We start from the raw sequence: 14,202 nt of genomic DNA, 5'->3' as shown, positions 1-14,202 counted from the left end.
CCTCTCAGTAGTCCTTATTCATATATAGTGTTAAAGAACTAAAAAGTCAGGCAGAAAAGAAAAAACACAACAACCTGTTAAACTTTTAAATCTCACTGTTTCCAAAATTTATTTAACAATGGAACCCATTTAAACAACCAGTCAACACTCTGTAGGACTCTCAAAAAATAATTGGGAAATAACGTCCCAGAGTAACTAGTTTAGAGGTCTGCGGACAACCCTAAAAAATTTCACGCATAGTAAAGACTGTGAATTTTGTACTGGAAGTGGAGTCTAGTACAGGAGTTGGCAAACTTTTTCTAAAGGCCAGATAGTAATTATTTTCACCTGCTTGGGTCATATGGCCCTTGTTGAAGCTGTTCAACTCTGCTATGAAAGCAGCCATAGGTAGTGCTAATGTGAGTGAGTATGACTGTTCTAGTAAGACTTCACAGAAACTAGATGTAGACCAGTAGTGTGCTGCCCCCTCATCTAGCAGGTATGTGTTTTTTCATAGCAGGTCAAGGAGAGATGGAAAGCACTTTATGATCCTCTTGTACCAGCTCCGAGTTTTACAGTGTAGTTTACTGACTTTTAAGCTGAAGTGTTGAGCAAGTTAAGATTTGTATGGCTAATGCCTGTTTCCTCAAATTACTCATATTTGAGTAAGGAATTTGGCCACCTGATGCTAAGAGCTGACTCATTTGAAAAGACCCTGATGCTGGGAAAGATTGAGGGCAGGAGGAGAAGGGGACGACAGACGACGAGATGGTTGGATGGCATCACTGACTCAATGGACATGAGTTTGGGTAAACTCTGGAAGTTGGTGATGGACAGGGAGGCCTGGCATGCTGTGGTTCATGTGGTCGCAAAGAGTCGGACATGACTGAGCGACTGGACTGAACTGAACTGAGTAAGGAGTTAGAGGGGCAGTTCATCTTCAGGATTTACATTGAGAAATTGTATACTAGAAATTTTTTTAAAAGAGTTTTATGTGACATTGACTTCTGGTCTTCTATTTCATGTCCATAACACTTTGAAGAAAGGAGATTACCACACACAGTGTTTTTTGTCTTTTGCAAGATGTGTGTGAATGATGGGGTGGTATGTGTTTTAATCTCAGTGAGCTAAACTGTAATTCTACTGTTATTAAATGGTTAGAAGGCATTAATTTGATAAAATAGCACAGGAATATTGCATGTGTGTATCATTTATGTATAAAACTATCAATAATACAATTGAAAATGTTTATATTCTCTTCCCTGGTAGATCCCTCTTTGGGGACTTTTATCTTAAGGAAGCAATCTGAAATTTGGAAAAAGCTGTACTCTAAGAGGATGCTTATTTAATACAGAAAAAATTAGGGATAACTGAGTACCTGACAAGGACTGTCTATATAATTTATATACCACTAGGTGAAATTTTATGCATCTGTTTTTTTAACTGGTGTCTATTAAAAATAATATTAACCTGCTAGATAAAAATATTAGCACTCTTGGTATAGGAAATTTAAAATGTTAATTAAAACATATATATGTGTGTATATATATATATATGAAAAAATTACATAAATATGATGACAACATTAGTTTTTTTCCCCATGATGAGACTTTGGGAGATTTAAGCTCTTTTTTTTTTTTTTGCATATTTTTCAAGTTGTACTAAGTATACATTTGTATTTTTTAATGAAGATAAAATGTATTTTTAGTAATCTGTTTATAACTTATAAACAGTGAACTGTTTATGACTTATAAACAGTGAACTGTTTATAACTAATAGCAATTTCTTTTGAATATTTATTCCAGAGAGTAGCAGATCGACTATATGGTGTGTATAAAGTACATGGGAATTACGGGCGAGTTTTCAGGTATGCATTATACAAACTTTTATAATAAACACCAGTTAGCTCTAATCAGCTTTTTGTGTAAGAACTATAATTCTTGAATATATATGAGTCTGCAAAGCAAAAGATAATTTTTAATTGTTATTTATCTATTTTCTGTGCTGGGCTGGGTCTTCATTGTGATGTATGTGCCTTCTAGTTGTGGCGCACAGACTTAGTTGCCCTGCAGCCTGTGGGATCTTAGTTCCCTGACCAGGGATCCAACCCACGTTCTGTATGTTGAAAGACAGATTCTTAACCACTGGACCACCAGGGAAGTCCCAAAAGCTTATTTTTAAAATCCTGTCCAATAGTAGTAGTCTTCAGACTTTTCCTGCAAGCTCTTAATTCCCTGACCAGGGATCGAACCTATACCCCCATATAGCGGCAGAGTCTTAGCCACTGGACTGCCAGGGAGTTTTAAGTCTTCAAACTTTTTATTGTAAAGCCTTTCTTTAAATAAAAAATAGTAAAGGAATCTAATATATTGAGCAGATAAAAGATAAGCTCCTCTTAAGCAGTGAGCAGTGTCTTTTATTTTCTTGGCAGATTGCCCGAGGAGATTCCTTTTAAATCACTGTCATATTGAGTTGGTGGTTTTCTTTTTCTTTTTTTTTTTCTTTGTTTCACTTTATCATTTCTAAGGCTTTTGCAAGATGGGTTTTTCAGTCTTGGGGTAATATTAGTGTAAATTAGAATGTTTACTTATATATGTAACTTGCATATGTTGGTAATTTTTGAGATTTTTCTTTTGTGAATTTTTGTTTGTTAATTATTTTAGTTGTGAAATTTTAGTAGTTATTATCCATATCTCCTTGTAAGAAAGACTGTCCTTCCTAATGTTCTGTCCTTTTGATTGAAGTAGTCAAAAATAATTCATTTAACATGTTTGAATAGGTAATATATTCATATAATACAAAATTCAATAGGAACAAAAGCTTGTATAGTGAAAAGTCTCTTTGCTCCTGCCTGCCAACCTCCCAGGTCTCTTCCTCTGAGGCAACTACCAGCAGTTTCTGAGTCACTTGTGTATCCTTCCAGTAAAATGTATTGCAGCACTGTCAATGTATATATTAACACACAAACAAATGCATTCTACTCCCTCCCCCCCGCCTTTTTTTTAACATGGAAAGGAGGGAGCATATTGTATATATTGCTATGTTCACTTCTTTTATGTTGCTTTTTTAAACTTAAAAACTGCTATCCTAGATATATTGTTACCAGCGAATAACTGTATTGGGCTTTACTGAGCTGGAGCATCATAATTTATTTAACCAGTTTCTTCTTGATAATTATTTCTAATCTGCTGTTGCATTCAATGCTTTAATTAATGTTCATGTTCCTGTCATTTCACACATGATTGAGTATATACGTAGGGTAAAATTCTACAAATGTTGTTACTGGATCTAAGGATAATTGAGTTGGTAGATATTGCCACATTTCCCTGTATGGAAGATATTCAACTCCCATCATCAAAATGTTAATATCTATTTCCTCAGATCCTCACCCAAACAATTTTTAGTGAACTTTTGTCTTTATCAGCCTGATGGTGAAAAATGCCTTCTCACTGTAGTTATAATTTGTATTACTCTAATTATGAATGAAGTTAAACTTTTTTCCTGATGATTAATAGCCTCTATTTTATTTTATTCTTTTAATTTTATAAACTGTCTGTATCTTTGGCCGTTTTTTCCTGTTGGGCTGGTAGCCTGTTTTCTTAATTGATTTGCAGGAGTTGTTTATCTTTTAGGAGAATTAGACCTTTGTGAAATGGATTGCAACTTTTTCCCCACTTTGTCATATGTCTCTTGACTTTTCTTATGTGGCTTTTAATATACAAAAATATTCAATCTGTTAAATTCAGTTGACATGCAAGTGATTAGTTTTTTTTCCTTTATAAAGTCATAGCCTCTGACTTTTTGTATATCTTAGTAAGATCTCCCCCTTATGAATAATAAAGCATACATTTTTCATTTCTTCTATATTTTTGTGGTTCTGTAAATTTTGGATTCATCTGAAATTTATTTGAATATCAGTGTTAAGATGTAGCACAGCCAAAAAAAAAGAATCATATTGTAAACAGCCAGCACTAAAAAAGGATTAACTGGTGCTATTACTATTTTGAGAGTAAACATGAGTAAAATTATCAGAAGGAGGTATGTTTATTTATGTTTGTTTTCCTTCCTTGACAGTTTTAAAAACCATGTGAGGGTTTTCCTTTCTAGTATTATAAGCATATAATCTTGATATTTCAAGAACAATTTATAAAGACTACAGATTAACAGAATCATAGTGTTCTAATTTTTTTATGATATTATGCAGTTGAAGGTGTTTGTTATACATTCTTTACATAGCAGAAAAATTGGAAACAATCTTGAATGGTTCAGAAAATGGTTAAAAAAATTAAGGGTTGCCACTGAAACAATGCTGAGAACAAATTAATAATGTGGGGAAATACTGTTAACAAGAAAAAACATGGTCCAAAGTTGCATCTACTGCGTGATCTCAGCCATATTAAAATAAGTAAAAATAACTAGAAGAAAATATATCACATTATATCATCTCTTAGTATTTAAGATTATAGATCTATTCCCCCCTTTATTATATACATCTTTCATAAAAAGGAATTTTTATTTCAGGAATTTCACTGAAATGGTAACAAAATCATCTGTGGTTCCAGTAGACTTTGTTGTGCAACTTTAGTGCAAGTTACTGAAGTTTTATGGTATACCCAATATTTCTGTACAATTGTCTTTTTCTGTTACCTATTAAGATAGTGACATGTAATCATGTGTGGTTATCACAGTCATTCATGTAGAGTTTAAAAATATACATGCCTCAGCTCTATCCTAGAAACTCTGATTAAGTAGATCAAGAGCAGGACAAGCATCCATAGTTTCTGAAAGCTCCATGGTTGATTTAAATAGGCTGAGAAAGCTGTCTGTAAGCAGAAACTGTTTTGTATGATACTAACTTTGTACTTAACTGCAGATATAAACTTTTGAATTAGCATTTTTAAAGCCTTCACTTGCATTTAGTTGTTAAACTTCAGGGGAAAGGAGCATATTTGAGTCACGGAAAATAAATTGTCAGGAAAAAAATAAAATAGATATCATACATAAAATAAATTGTCAGGAAAAAAATAAAATAGATATCATACTATTTAAAAGCTAACTAGGAAAAAAACATAAAAGATTCTGTTTAATAATATTGCATATCTAATTCATGATAGTTTTGGTTTTATCTCTTTCTTCATAGTGAGTGGAGTGCCATAGAGAAAGAAATGGGTGATGGACTGCAGAGTGCTGGTCATCATATGGATGTGTAAGTACCCAGAGAATTTAAGGTAGAACTGGAGGTGACATTTAGTGCAAAAGTGTTAGTGAGTCTTCTGGTTTTAAAAAGGTTACTGGCATTTGTATTGTGCTTCCTGTATACAGATTTGACTTAAGTTTATCTCAGGAATGCAAGATTAGCATTCAAAAATCTTTCAGTTCAGTTCACATGTTAGCAGAACAGAGAAGAAAATCCAGATGTTCCTTTCAATGTATGTAGAAAGCATTTGAACATCCATTCACAGTAAACATTTTCATCAAACTAGGAATATAAAGAATTTCCTCAGTGTAAAACATACAGCTAATACTGTACTTAATAGTGAAATATTGATGTTTTCTCCTAAAATCAGAAATAAGGCAAGATTGTCTGCTCCACCACTACTGGTGGAAGTGGTAGCAGAGATCCTGGTCAGTGCAGTAAGGCAAGAAGATCAAGTAAGTGGCGTACGTCTTAGAAAGGAAGAAGGAAAACTGTCCTGCCTTTATTGGCAGTTAACAGGATTTTTCTGTAGAAAATAATCAACCAAAAATACTATAGAGTTAACAACTGAGTTTAATGAGAATGCATGATACATAATATATAAAAAAAACATTTTTGCATACTAGTAAAATTAGAAAATAAAAGCTTAAAAATGCTGTTTATAATAGTGTGAAAGACCTCTACACCTCTAAAACTTTTTATATAAACATTGCTGAGAGAAACTAAATACCTAAATAAAAGGGGAGATTAAACCATGTTCATAGATTGGAAGACTCAGTAGTGTTAATATGAGCATTCTTCCTAAATGACAGTCCCAATCAAACCTCCAGTGATTTTTAATAAAAATTGATAAGCTGATTCGAAAATGTATATAGAAATTCAAAGAACATGAAGTAGTCAAAACAATCTTGAAAAAAAAGACAAAGTTGAATGTGTTACCTGATTTCAAGACTTACTATAGAGCTATAGTTATCAGGCAATATTGAGATAAACAGATCCATGGAATAGGGTAGAATTCAGAAATAGATCTACATTTACATAGCTCATTTCAAGAAATGATTCTAGAATAACTGGATATCTTCATGGGAAAAAAAACTAAACCTTAAGGGCTTCCCTTTTGAATCAGTAATAGAGAATCCTCCTGACAGTGTAGGAGCCACAGGTTCAATCCCTGCTCCCGGAAGAGCCCACATGCCACACGGCAGCTAAGTCCCTGCACCACAACTACTGAGCCTGTGCTCTAGAGCCCAGGAGCCACAACTTCTTAGCCGATGTACTGCAGCTACCGAACTATGCATTCCCTAGAGCCCGTGCTCTGCAACGAGAAGCCCATGCACTGCAGCTGGAGAGTAGCCCCCGCTCTCTGCAAATAGAGAAAAGCCCATGCAGCAACCAAGACCCAGCATAGAAAGGAAGATGGAAAACTGTCTTTATTTGCAGTTAACAGGATTTTTTCTGTATAAATTTTATTTTTTCTGTGGAAAATGAGTAATTTTTTAAAAAAGTGAATCATTTAAAAAAAAGGAACCTTGAGCCATATCTCATATCTTACATAAACGCTAATTCAATTTGGATGATATACATCAATATAAAACCTTAAACTACAGCTTTTAGTAGAAAATAGGAGAATATTTTAGCAGCCTTCGAGTAAGCAAAAGATTTTTTTTAAAGGACATGAAAGGAAAAACAATCTTTTAAAAATGGTAAATTGTTTTTCAAAATTATAAATTTGGGGATCTCCCTGGTCGTCCAGCAGTAAAGACGCCCTGCTTCCAATGCAGGGAGCACTGGTTTGAGCCCTGGGTAGGGAACTGCTACCTAACATGCTGTGCCAAAAAACAAAAAAAATTAATTAAAAATTTGGCTTATCAAAAGATTCCGTTGTAAGTGGAAGTAATGTAGGAGTACAGTCAGTTGGGGAAGATAAGTTCTGGAGATGAATGTTGGTAATGGTTGCACAACAGCATGAAAGTACTTAAAGCCACTGAACTATATACATCAATAAATTGTTAAAAAGGTGAATTTTACGTTACATTTTACCACACACACAAAAACACACCCCATTAAGATGGTGAAGAGGCAAGCCACAGACCGGGAGTAAACATTTCCAACCAAAATATATAAAGAACTCCTATAGCTGATCAACAGAGAGACAAAAATATTTATTTTATTTAAATATCATTTTTCTTTGGATTATTGTTTAAGCTGCCCAGCTGCTTTTCAACTATTTTGTTGTCTTCATGCATTCTGTTGACAGGACAGTCTCAGTATTTGCAGGAATTTGGGATTATCCCTTCACTTGGTTTATGTAAATGTTAAATAAAATTAATTTTAGTACTAATATCTAAAACATCTTTACCACTTGCCTCTTTCTCCACACTGTGTTTCCTATCTTCAAGCCACCAGCCGCTTACCTTCTTTTTTGTTTTCTTAACATTAACTTTTCCAGAATCGTAGATTTATGAACTACAGACAGTTATTCCTACTCTTAACAACATTCTCAAGACATTTTTCAGTCACATAGGACAAAGTCCACACTCTCACAAATGTAAATTTATATTTACAGAATATGTATTTTGCCTACTTTCATAAATACTATAAGCATGTTGCTTTTCAGTGAGCATTAACTTAGATTTTTTGTTTATTTTTTAATTCAGTAAACTTGTTTACTTAACTACATGTAGAAGCAGGCTTGGAGACATAAAGTATATTTTTCTTTTATGCCCATGCTAAGGAATCAGAATTAATTTGAAAAAAGAATGCTACTTATACCATACAGAAATAATAAATGACATAGCCCATGTCCTTAGGGAATTTATAATGTGATCAGAGAAAGTGTTGTTGCTCAGTTGTCTCCAATTCTTTTTGACCCCATGGACTCTGTCCATCTAATTGCCCAGGCAAGAATACTGGAGTGGGTAGACATTCCCTTCTCCAGGGGATCTTCCCAACCCAGGGATTGAACCTGGGTCTCTTGCGTTACAAGCAGATTGTTTACCATCTGGGCCACGAGGGAAGCCCTGGTGATCAGAGAAAACCAACACAACACATTTCTTTTTTTTTTTTAAACTTTTTATTTCGTATTGGAGTATAGCCGATTAACAGTGTTCTGATAGTTTGAGGTGAACAGTGTAGGGACTCAGTGATGCATACACCTGTAAGAGACGTTTCTTTGATAAGATTTAAGTTCTCAGTTTTTGACAAGAGATCAGAAGTAGAGTGATGAACAAGGACCAGAGTCTGGGGAGATTTCTAGAGGTGTTGAGGATTTGGAGAGGCAGTGTGGAGAGCCGCTACAGTTCTGTGCAAAGGAAGACTCAGAACAAGAATGGCACAACTGTGAGAGACTTGTCCAGATCAAAGCAGAGGTTGCTACTGAGAATTAGAGTAAAATAACACTTCTAAAATTTTCTGTGATCTTTTATTTGCTCAACTGTTCCTTCTATAGCTTTTTGACTTTATGTAGTTGCTATCAGGGATACTAAATTCTTCAATTATACTAAATTCTTATTCTTTCTACAGATTTTGTAGTCCTTTTTATACTACATTTAACAAAAGATACTTCAGTGCTCATTAAGCTACCTTAAGAAGGACAATTTTTTTGTTTGCTTTGTTCTTTTAAAAAGCAAGGGCTTTGTCACCAAGCCCTTGCTAAACACATTTTGGTAAAATTCCATAGAATTGTCATGGTAATTAAGGATTGCTGTTGGGGGGAGGGATAAATTAGGAATGTGGGATTAACAGACACAAACTACATAAAATAAGTAGCAAGGGCGTACTGTATAGCACAGGGCACTATATTTAATATCTTGTAATAACCTATAATGGAAAATAAAAGAAATAAATATATAATTGAATCACTTTGCTATATACCTGAAACTAACATAGTATTGCAAATCAAATATACTTCAATTAAAAAGTTGCTATAAATGTTTCTAAATGCTTATTCTAATTTTTTGTACTTTGGTCATTCATGGGTAGCAAATGGTCAGTGGACTATGCTTTGAATAGCCCTTCTTTAGAATATTAATATTTTGTGTCTTGATAAAAGTTACTATATACGTTATTTTTTTAAACAGATATGCATCTTCTATTGATGATATTTTGGAAGATGAAGAACATTATGCAGATCAGTTAAAGGAGTATCTTTTTTATGCAGAAGCATTGCGGTAAGTATAATACATGTTCCAGATGCAGTCCTATGGTTGGTCAACACTCTCTTCATCTGTTACTCTAAAATAAAGAGAGTAAGGTGATTTTTAAATGAATTCCTTCCCCTAGATATTGAATGAGATCTCACTGTATTCCTATCTGTTGCAGAGTGCTAGACATAGGAATTTAAGACAACTCTGATCCCTGGTGGTCAGATGGTAAAGTGTCTGCCTGCAATGCAGGAGACCTTAGTTCGATCTCTGGGTTGGAAAGATACCCTGGAGAAGGAAATGGCAACCTATCAGTATTCTTCCCTGGAGAATCCCATGGACAGAGGAGTCTGGAGGGCTACAGTCCATGGGGTCACAAAGAGTTGGACATGACTAAGCGACTAACACTTTCACTATATTTGAAACATTATATTGATAAAACCTGTTAGTCTCTGACTTCAGGTCTGTCTGTATGTTGTTCTTTCTGCTTTTTTCAGCTTGGAGATTGGAAGCAAAGTACACATTGAGTGTGTGTTATCATGATCTGTCATTAGATTGTATATTACCTTTAAATTCTGTGATGTTTCCATACCTGCATATTTTATCTCCTTAGTAAGATTGTAAAATTTCTTAATGTCAGGACTTTGTCTTCTGTTTTTTGATGGTATCTCCTACAGGGCCAAACAGAATTCTCTGGGAGATATTCCAGTTTAGAAAAATGAATCATTTTCCTGCCACTTTTAAAATCAGTGTAAGAATTCTGTTAATAAAACAGAAGAGCAATATTCCTTTGGCTGTTCAGTAGCTGGGATGAAAACATCACATTGTTAGCCTTTTTCCTTCTAGAGCTTTGAGTAGTAGAGGTCACACCAAGCATTTTCAAGTAACTTACCAAAGGAAGGTTGCTTAACACAATGGAATTCTTTGCAACTCTTAAAGATTATAGAAAAGATGAATGTATATTGATAAAGAAACGTGTCCTTGGTATATAGTTCAGAAATGCCTAGTTAAAGTCTAGAACAATATATACCACCTATTAAAATGAATTGTGTCTGGATAGTAGAACTAGGGAGAAGAAAGTGTTCTTGAAACTTACTTAGTACATTCCTGTATTAGAATCTTTTTTTTTTGTTTTTTAGTGAGCATGGATTACTTTTATGATAATGAAAACTAATAGACATTTCCAAATAGAAAACTTTGAGATAATCTTTTTAAACAATATTCAGTTGTTATGTGAGATTATAGCATTAGTTCCAGTGCTGTACAAAAAAAGCTTTTTAAAAAATGTATGTGTAAAAAAAAAAAAAAAAAAATGTATGTGATAAAAATTTAATTTAGCAGAACCTAAGCATAAAAACTTGTACCTTTTTTGATTTATAAATTTTTATGCTTAGGTTCTGCTAAATTAAATTTTTAATGTTGGGCTACTACATTTTAAGCTTAAAAATTCTATATATCAAACTTCTGATCATAATACGTGAATGCCTCCACTTTACTCCCTGGGGGAAAATTTAACATGTTAATAATTAGAGAGGCCACAAAAATTAAATGGCAAAAATTAAATTTTTTTCCTAGGGCTGTGTGCAGGAAACATGAGCTTATGCAGTATGACTTAGAGATGGCTGCTCAGGACCTAGCATCCAAGAAGCAGCAGTGTGAGGAACTGGCAACCGGGGTGAGCTGTTTTCCATTTGGGTCTTTGGTGTTATTATAACGAACCTTAAGTGAAATAAATGGGCTGCAGGACGCCTGTAGCTTTTAAAGGGGAGTAATTTGTGGACAACTTTTTAATTCTTTTGGTTGTGATCTTAACATAAAAAGACATAAGCCATTAGGGACTTCCCTGATGGTCCAGTGGTTAAGACTATGTGCTTTCATTGCAGGGAGCACGAGTTCAATCCATGGTCAGGGAACTAAGGTCCTACATGCTGCGTTGTGGTGGCCAAAAAGTAAAATTAAATTTAAAAAATTAAGTCTTAAAAAAAAGCAAGCCATTAAAACATATATAGCGTTACAAGAAATTTTGCCAGATTGCACTGTGTAATAAGAACCATCTCTTTTCTGATTAAGTCTAAGTGGAAAAAACCATTATTCTTTGGGATTGAAATAATGACCTTTGCACGGTTTAATTTTATCACTTACATTGTAGAAATTTTAGTTAACTTTGAAAAACTTTGCCCTGTTAGAATCAGTGCCTCTCTCCTAACAGAGAACTTTTTGTGTATTTTATTCTTGAATCCTTACAGTGAGTACTTGTGAAGAAAATTTTGTATCTTACTATGTTAGACTTAGATAATTTTTATAATCAGCTTTCTATTGTCCAGCTATTTCATTGGAATAAATAAGCTGCCATGGTGAGAGCACACAGTCTGGAAGTAATGAAGCAGTGACAGTGCCACTGTTTATAAGTCATTTCACGGTTAACAAGTCCTTGACTTCCCTGCTGGCTCGAACGGTAAAGCATCTCCCTGCAGTGTGGGAGACCCGGGTTCAAACCCTGGGCTGGGAAGATCTCCTGGAGAAGGAAATGGTAACCCACTCCAGTATTCTTGCCTGGAAAATCCCATGGATGGAGAAGCCTGGTAGGCTACAGTCCATGGGGTTGCAAAGAGTCAGATACGACTGAGCAACTTCACTTTACTTTTAAAAGTGCTTATGGGCTACCCACATAAAGATACATGGGGAAGGACCTTTGACCATGAAGCAGATACACACTGGCTTGATTTATTTTTAAAATCCAGGGGAAATTTCCAGTCCATTTTCAGGGAGCTTGGTTCTCTACTCCTGCATTTGCAGGGAAAAGCGTTTCCTTCAATAAATTCCAGAGAGTGAAGAGATGGTGAAGTTTGAGGTTTGGGTTTAGTCATTCTGTTTTATTAATAGATAACCAAGTTTTAGTGTGAGTTATGCAGATTTTAAATGGTTTTTTCATTTTGGTTTATTTTCATTGTTGCCCGTTGAATTTTATCCATTTTTTATGATCACAGAATAATTGAAAAAATATGACTGCTGACATAAATAACTTGTCTAGTATTTCACCTGGAAGTTTTCCATATGATGAAGAAGCTCAGTTAAAATTTTTCTTTTTTTGTTTTTTTGTTTTTTTTCCATGGCTGCTTCTTTATTGGACACTTTGTAGATAAAATTTTTCCTTTTTTGATTCTTCAACATTTTCTAGTATTATAAGCCTTAATAGTAGCCTCTTGGTTGTATGGTTTGTGGTGTTCTGTCTGAGGTAGGGGGAAAATGACTATGCCCTCTTTAAAAAAAAATTGTGGTAAAATATACAGAACATAGCATTTATTATTTTAACCATTTTTCAAGTTCAGTAGTAGTAAGTTCATTTCCATTGTTGTACAGCCAACCTGCAGAACTTTTCATCTTGCAAAATTGAAACTCTCTACTTATTAAATATCAACTATTAATTTCCCTCGTCACCTAGCCCTTGGCAGTCACCATTCCACTTTCTGTCTCTGTAAGTTATATTACTCTGGATACTTCATGTAAGTAGACTTGTGTATTTGTCTTTTTGTGACTGGCTTATTTTACTTAGCACAGTGTCCTCAAGGTTCATCCATATTGTAGCGTGTGTCAGAATTTTCTTCCTTTTTAAGACTGAAAAATATTTCAGTGTACAGATGTTATTTATCCATTCATCTGTTTCTGTTTCATTTTAGACTGTGAGAACATTTTCTTTGAAGGGAATGACTACCAAGCTCTTCGGTCAAGAAACTCCAGAGCAGAGAGAAGCCAGAATAAAGATGCTAGAAGAACAAATAAAGGAAGGAGAACAACAACTTAAGTCTAAAAATCTGGAAGGCAGGTAAAAATGCTGGGATGTTTAACATGGCTAGACTTTAGGCTCTGTGGCAGGTGGCTTATAACGATTCCTAGCTTCATCAGTTCCTGGATGTAGCCTCAATCTTCTAAAATACAGTGATTGACTATTCCTGAGAAATTTGAGTAATCAAAAATCATGTTACACAGAAACAGTTGTGTTAGTGTTGGGGAAAGAGGAAGAAGGAAGTATTTAAACTTCATAATATTTTCTTACACTTTACATGATTTCTATCCTTTGCATATTTCCTCTACTCTTTTCTGTCAGTTAAAAGCCTCATCATTCTGCAATGCCCAGCTCTTGAACTGCTTCCTTTGTTAAGCCTTCGGTTATCCTCACAGGCTGTCACAGCACTTGGTTAATGCCCTTTATCTCACGGCAGTTTGTACAGTGTGACTGTCTCTGGCTAAATTACGAACCCTTCAAAGTCAGTGATTGTGTCTCCTTCATCTTTGTGTCCCAGCACCTTGCATATGACTTAGAATATAATTATTCCATAAATATTTTCAGAAATTCAGTTCTCAGAGATCTGCCATTGACTTTTGGGCTCATTTTTCATGTTGTTTTTGTCTGACAGTTGAGTAGATCAAGGCAGACCAAGAGTTTCACTGATTTGGAGGTGGTTTTGTTAATTTTTGAAACTGCTGGTGTCAAGTAAGTCAAAGTTAACTCATGAACAGAGTTAAAAAGATAAATGGCTCTCAGAATTTTTAAAACTCTAGTTGTCATTTAAAGAAAATACATGATAAATGTGATACATAATCCATCTTGTTGAAAAGACTGTATGTTTTGCAGTGACTCCAGGCAGGTAAGTCCATGTGGCATCTGTTGGCTTATAAATTGGTTCAAGGAGCCATTTACATCTGTTTTATAGGAATAATTTGAAGCTGGAATTTGTGGTAAAAGAGACTATTAAAATGTAGAAGAGTGTATGACTGTCTGCTTTTTCTCTCACTTTATAGACAAAAACCCAACTCAGATGAGAAGTGTTTATTTGAACTAATAATATGTAGTTTATTTAATTTAAATAAGAATAATGATGATGA

At 34.4% G+C, this 14,202-nt stretch overlaps 1 protein-coding gene across 1 annotated transcript in view; it reads left to right on the top strand.

Moving 5' to 3' along the window:
* SNX4 (sorting nexin 4) overlaps positions 1-14,202 on the top strand; it is a 52,942-nt gene that overhangs the window by 35,784 nt on the left and 2,956 nt on the right. Inside the window, exons 8-12 of the mRNA XM_043473210.1 lie at positions 1,785-1,846; positions 5,120-5,185; positions 9,256-9,345; positions 10,894-10,993; positions 12,996-13,141. Coding sequence (XP_043329145.1) covers positions 1,785-1,846; positions 5,120-5,185; positions 9,256-9,345; positions 10,894-10,993; positions 12,996-13,141 — 464 coding nt within the window. The remainder of the gene's footprint in view (positions 1-1,784; positions 1,847-5,119; positions 5,186-9,255; positions 9,346-10,893; positions 10,994-12,995; positions 13,142-14,202) is intronic.

The sequence above is a fragment of the Cervus canadensis genome, chromosome 7, assembly GCF_019320065.1.
Source record: "Cervus canadensis isolate Bull #8, Minnesota chromosome 7, ASM1932006v1, whole genome shotgun sequence".
NCBI classification, from domain to species: domain Eukaryota; kingdom Metazoa; phylum Chordata; class Mammalia; order Artiodactyla; family Cervidae; genus Cervus; species Cervus canadensis.
The sequence above is the reverse complement of the archived record's forward strand: the minus strand, read 5'-3'. Positions and strand labels throughout refer to the sequence as shown.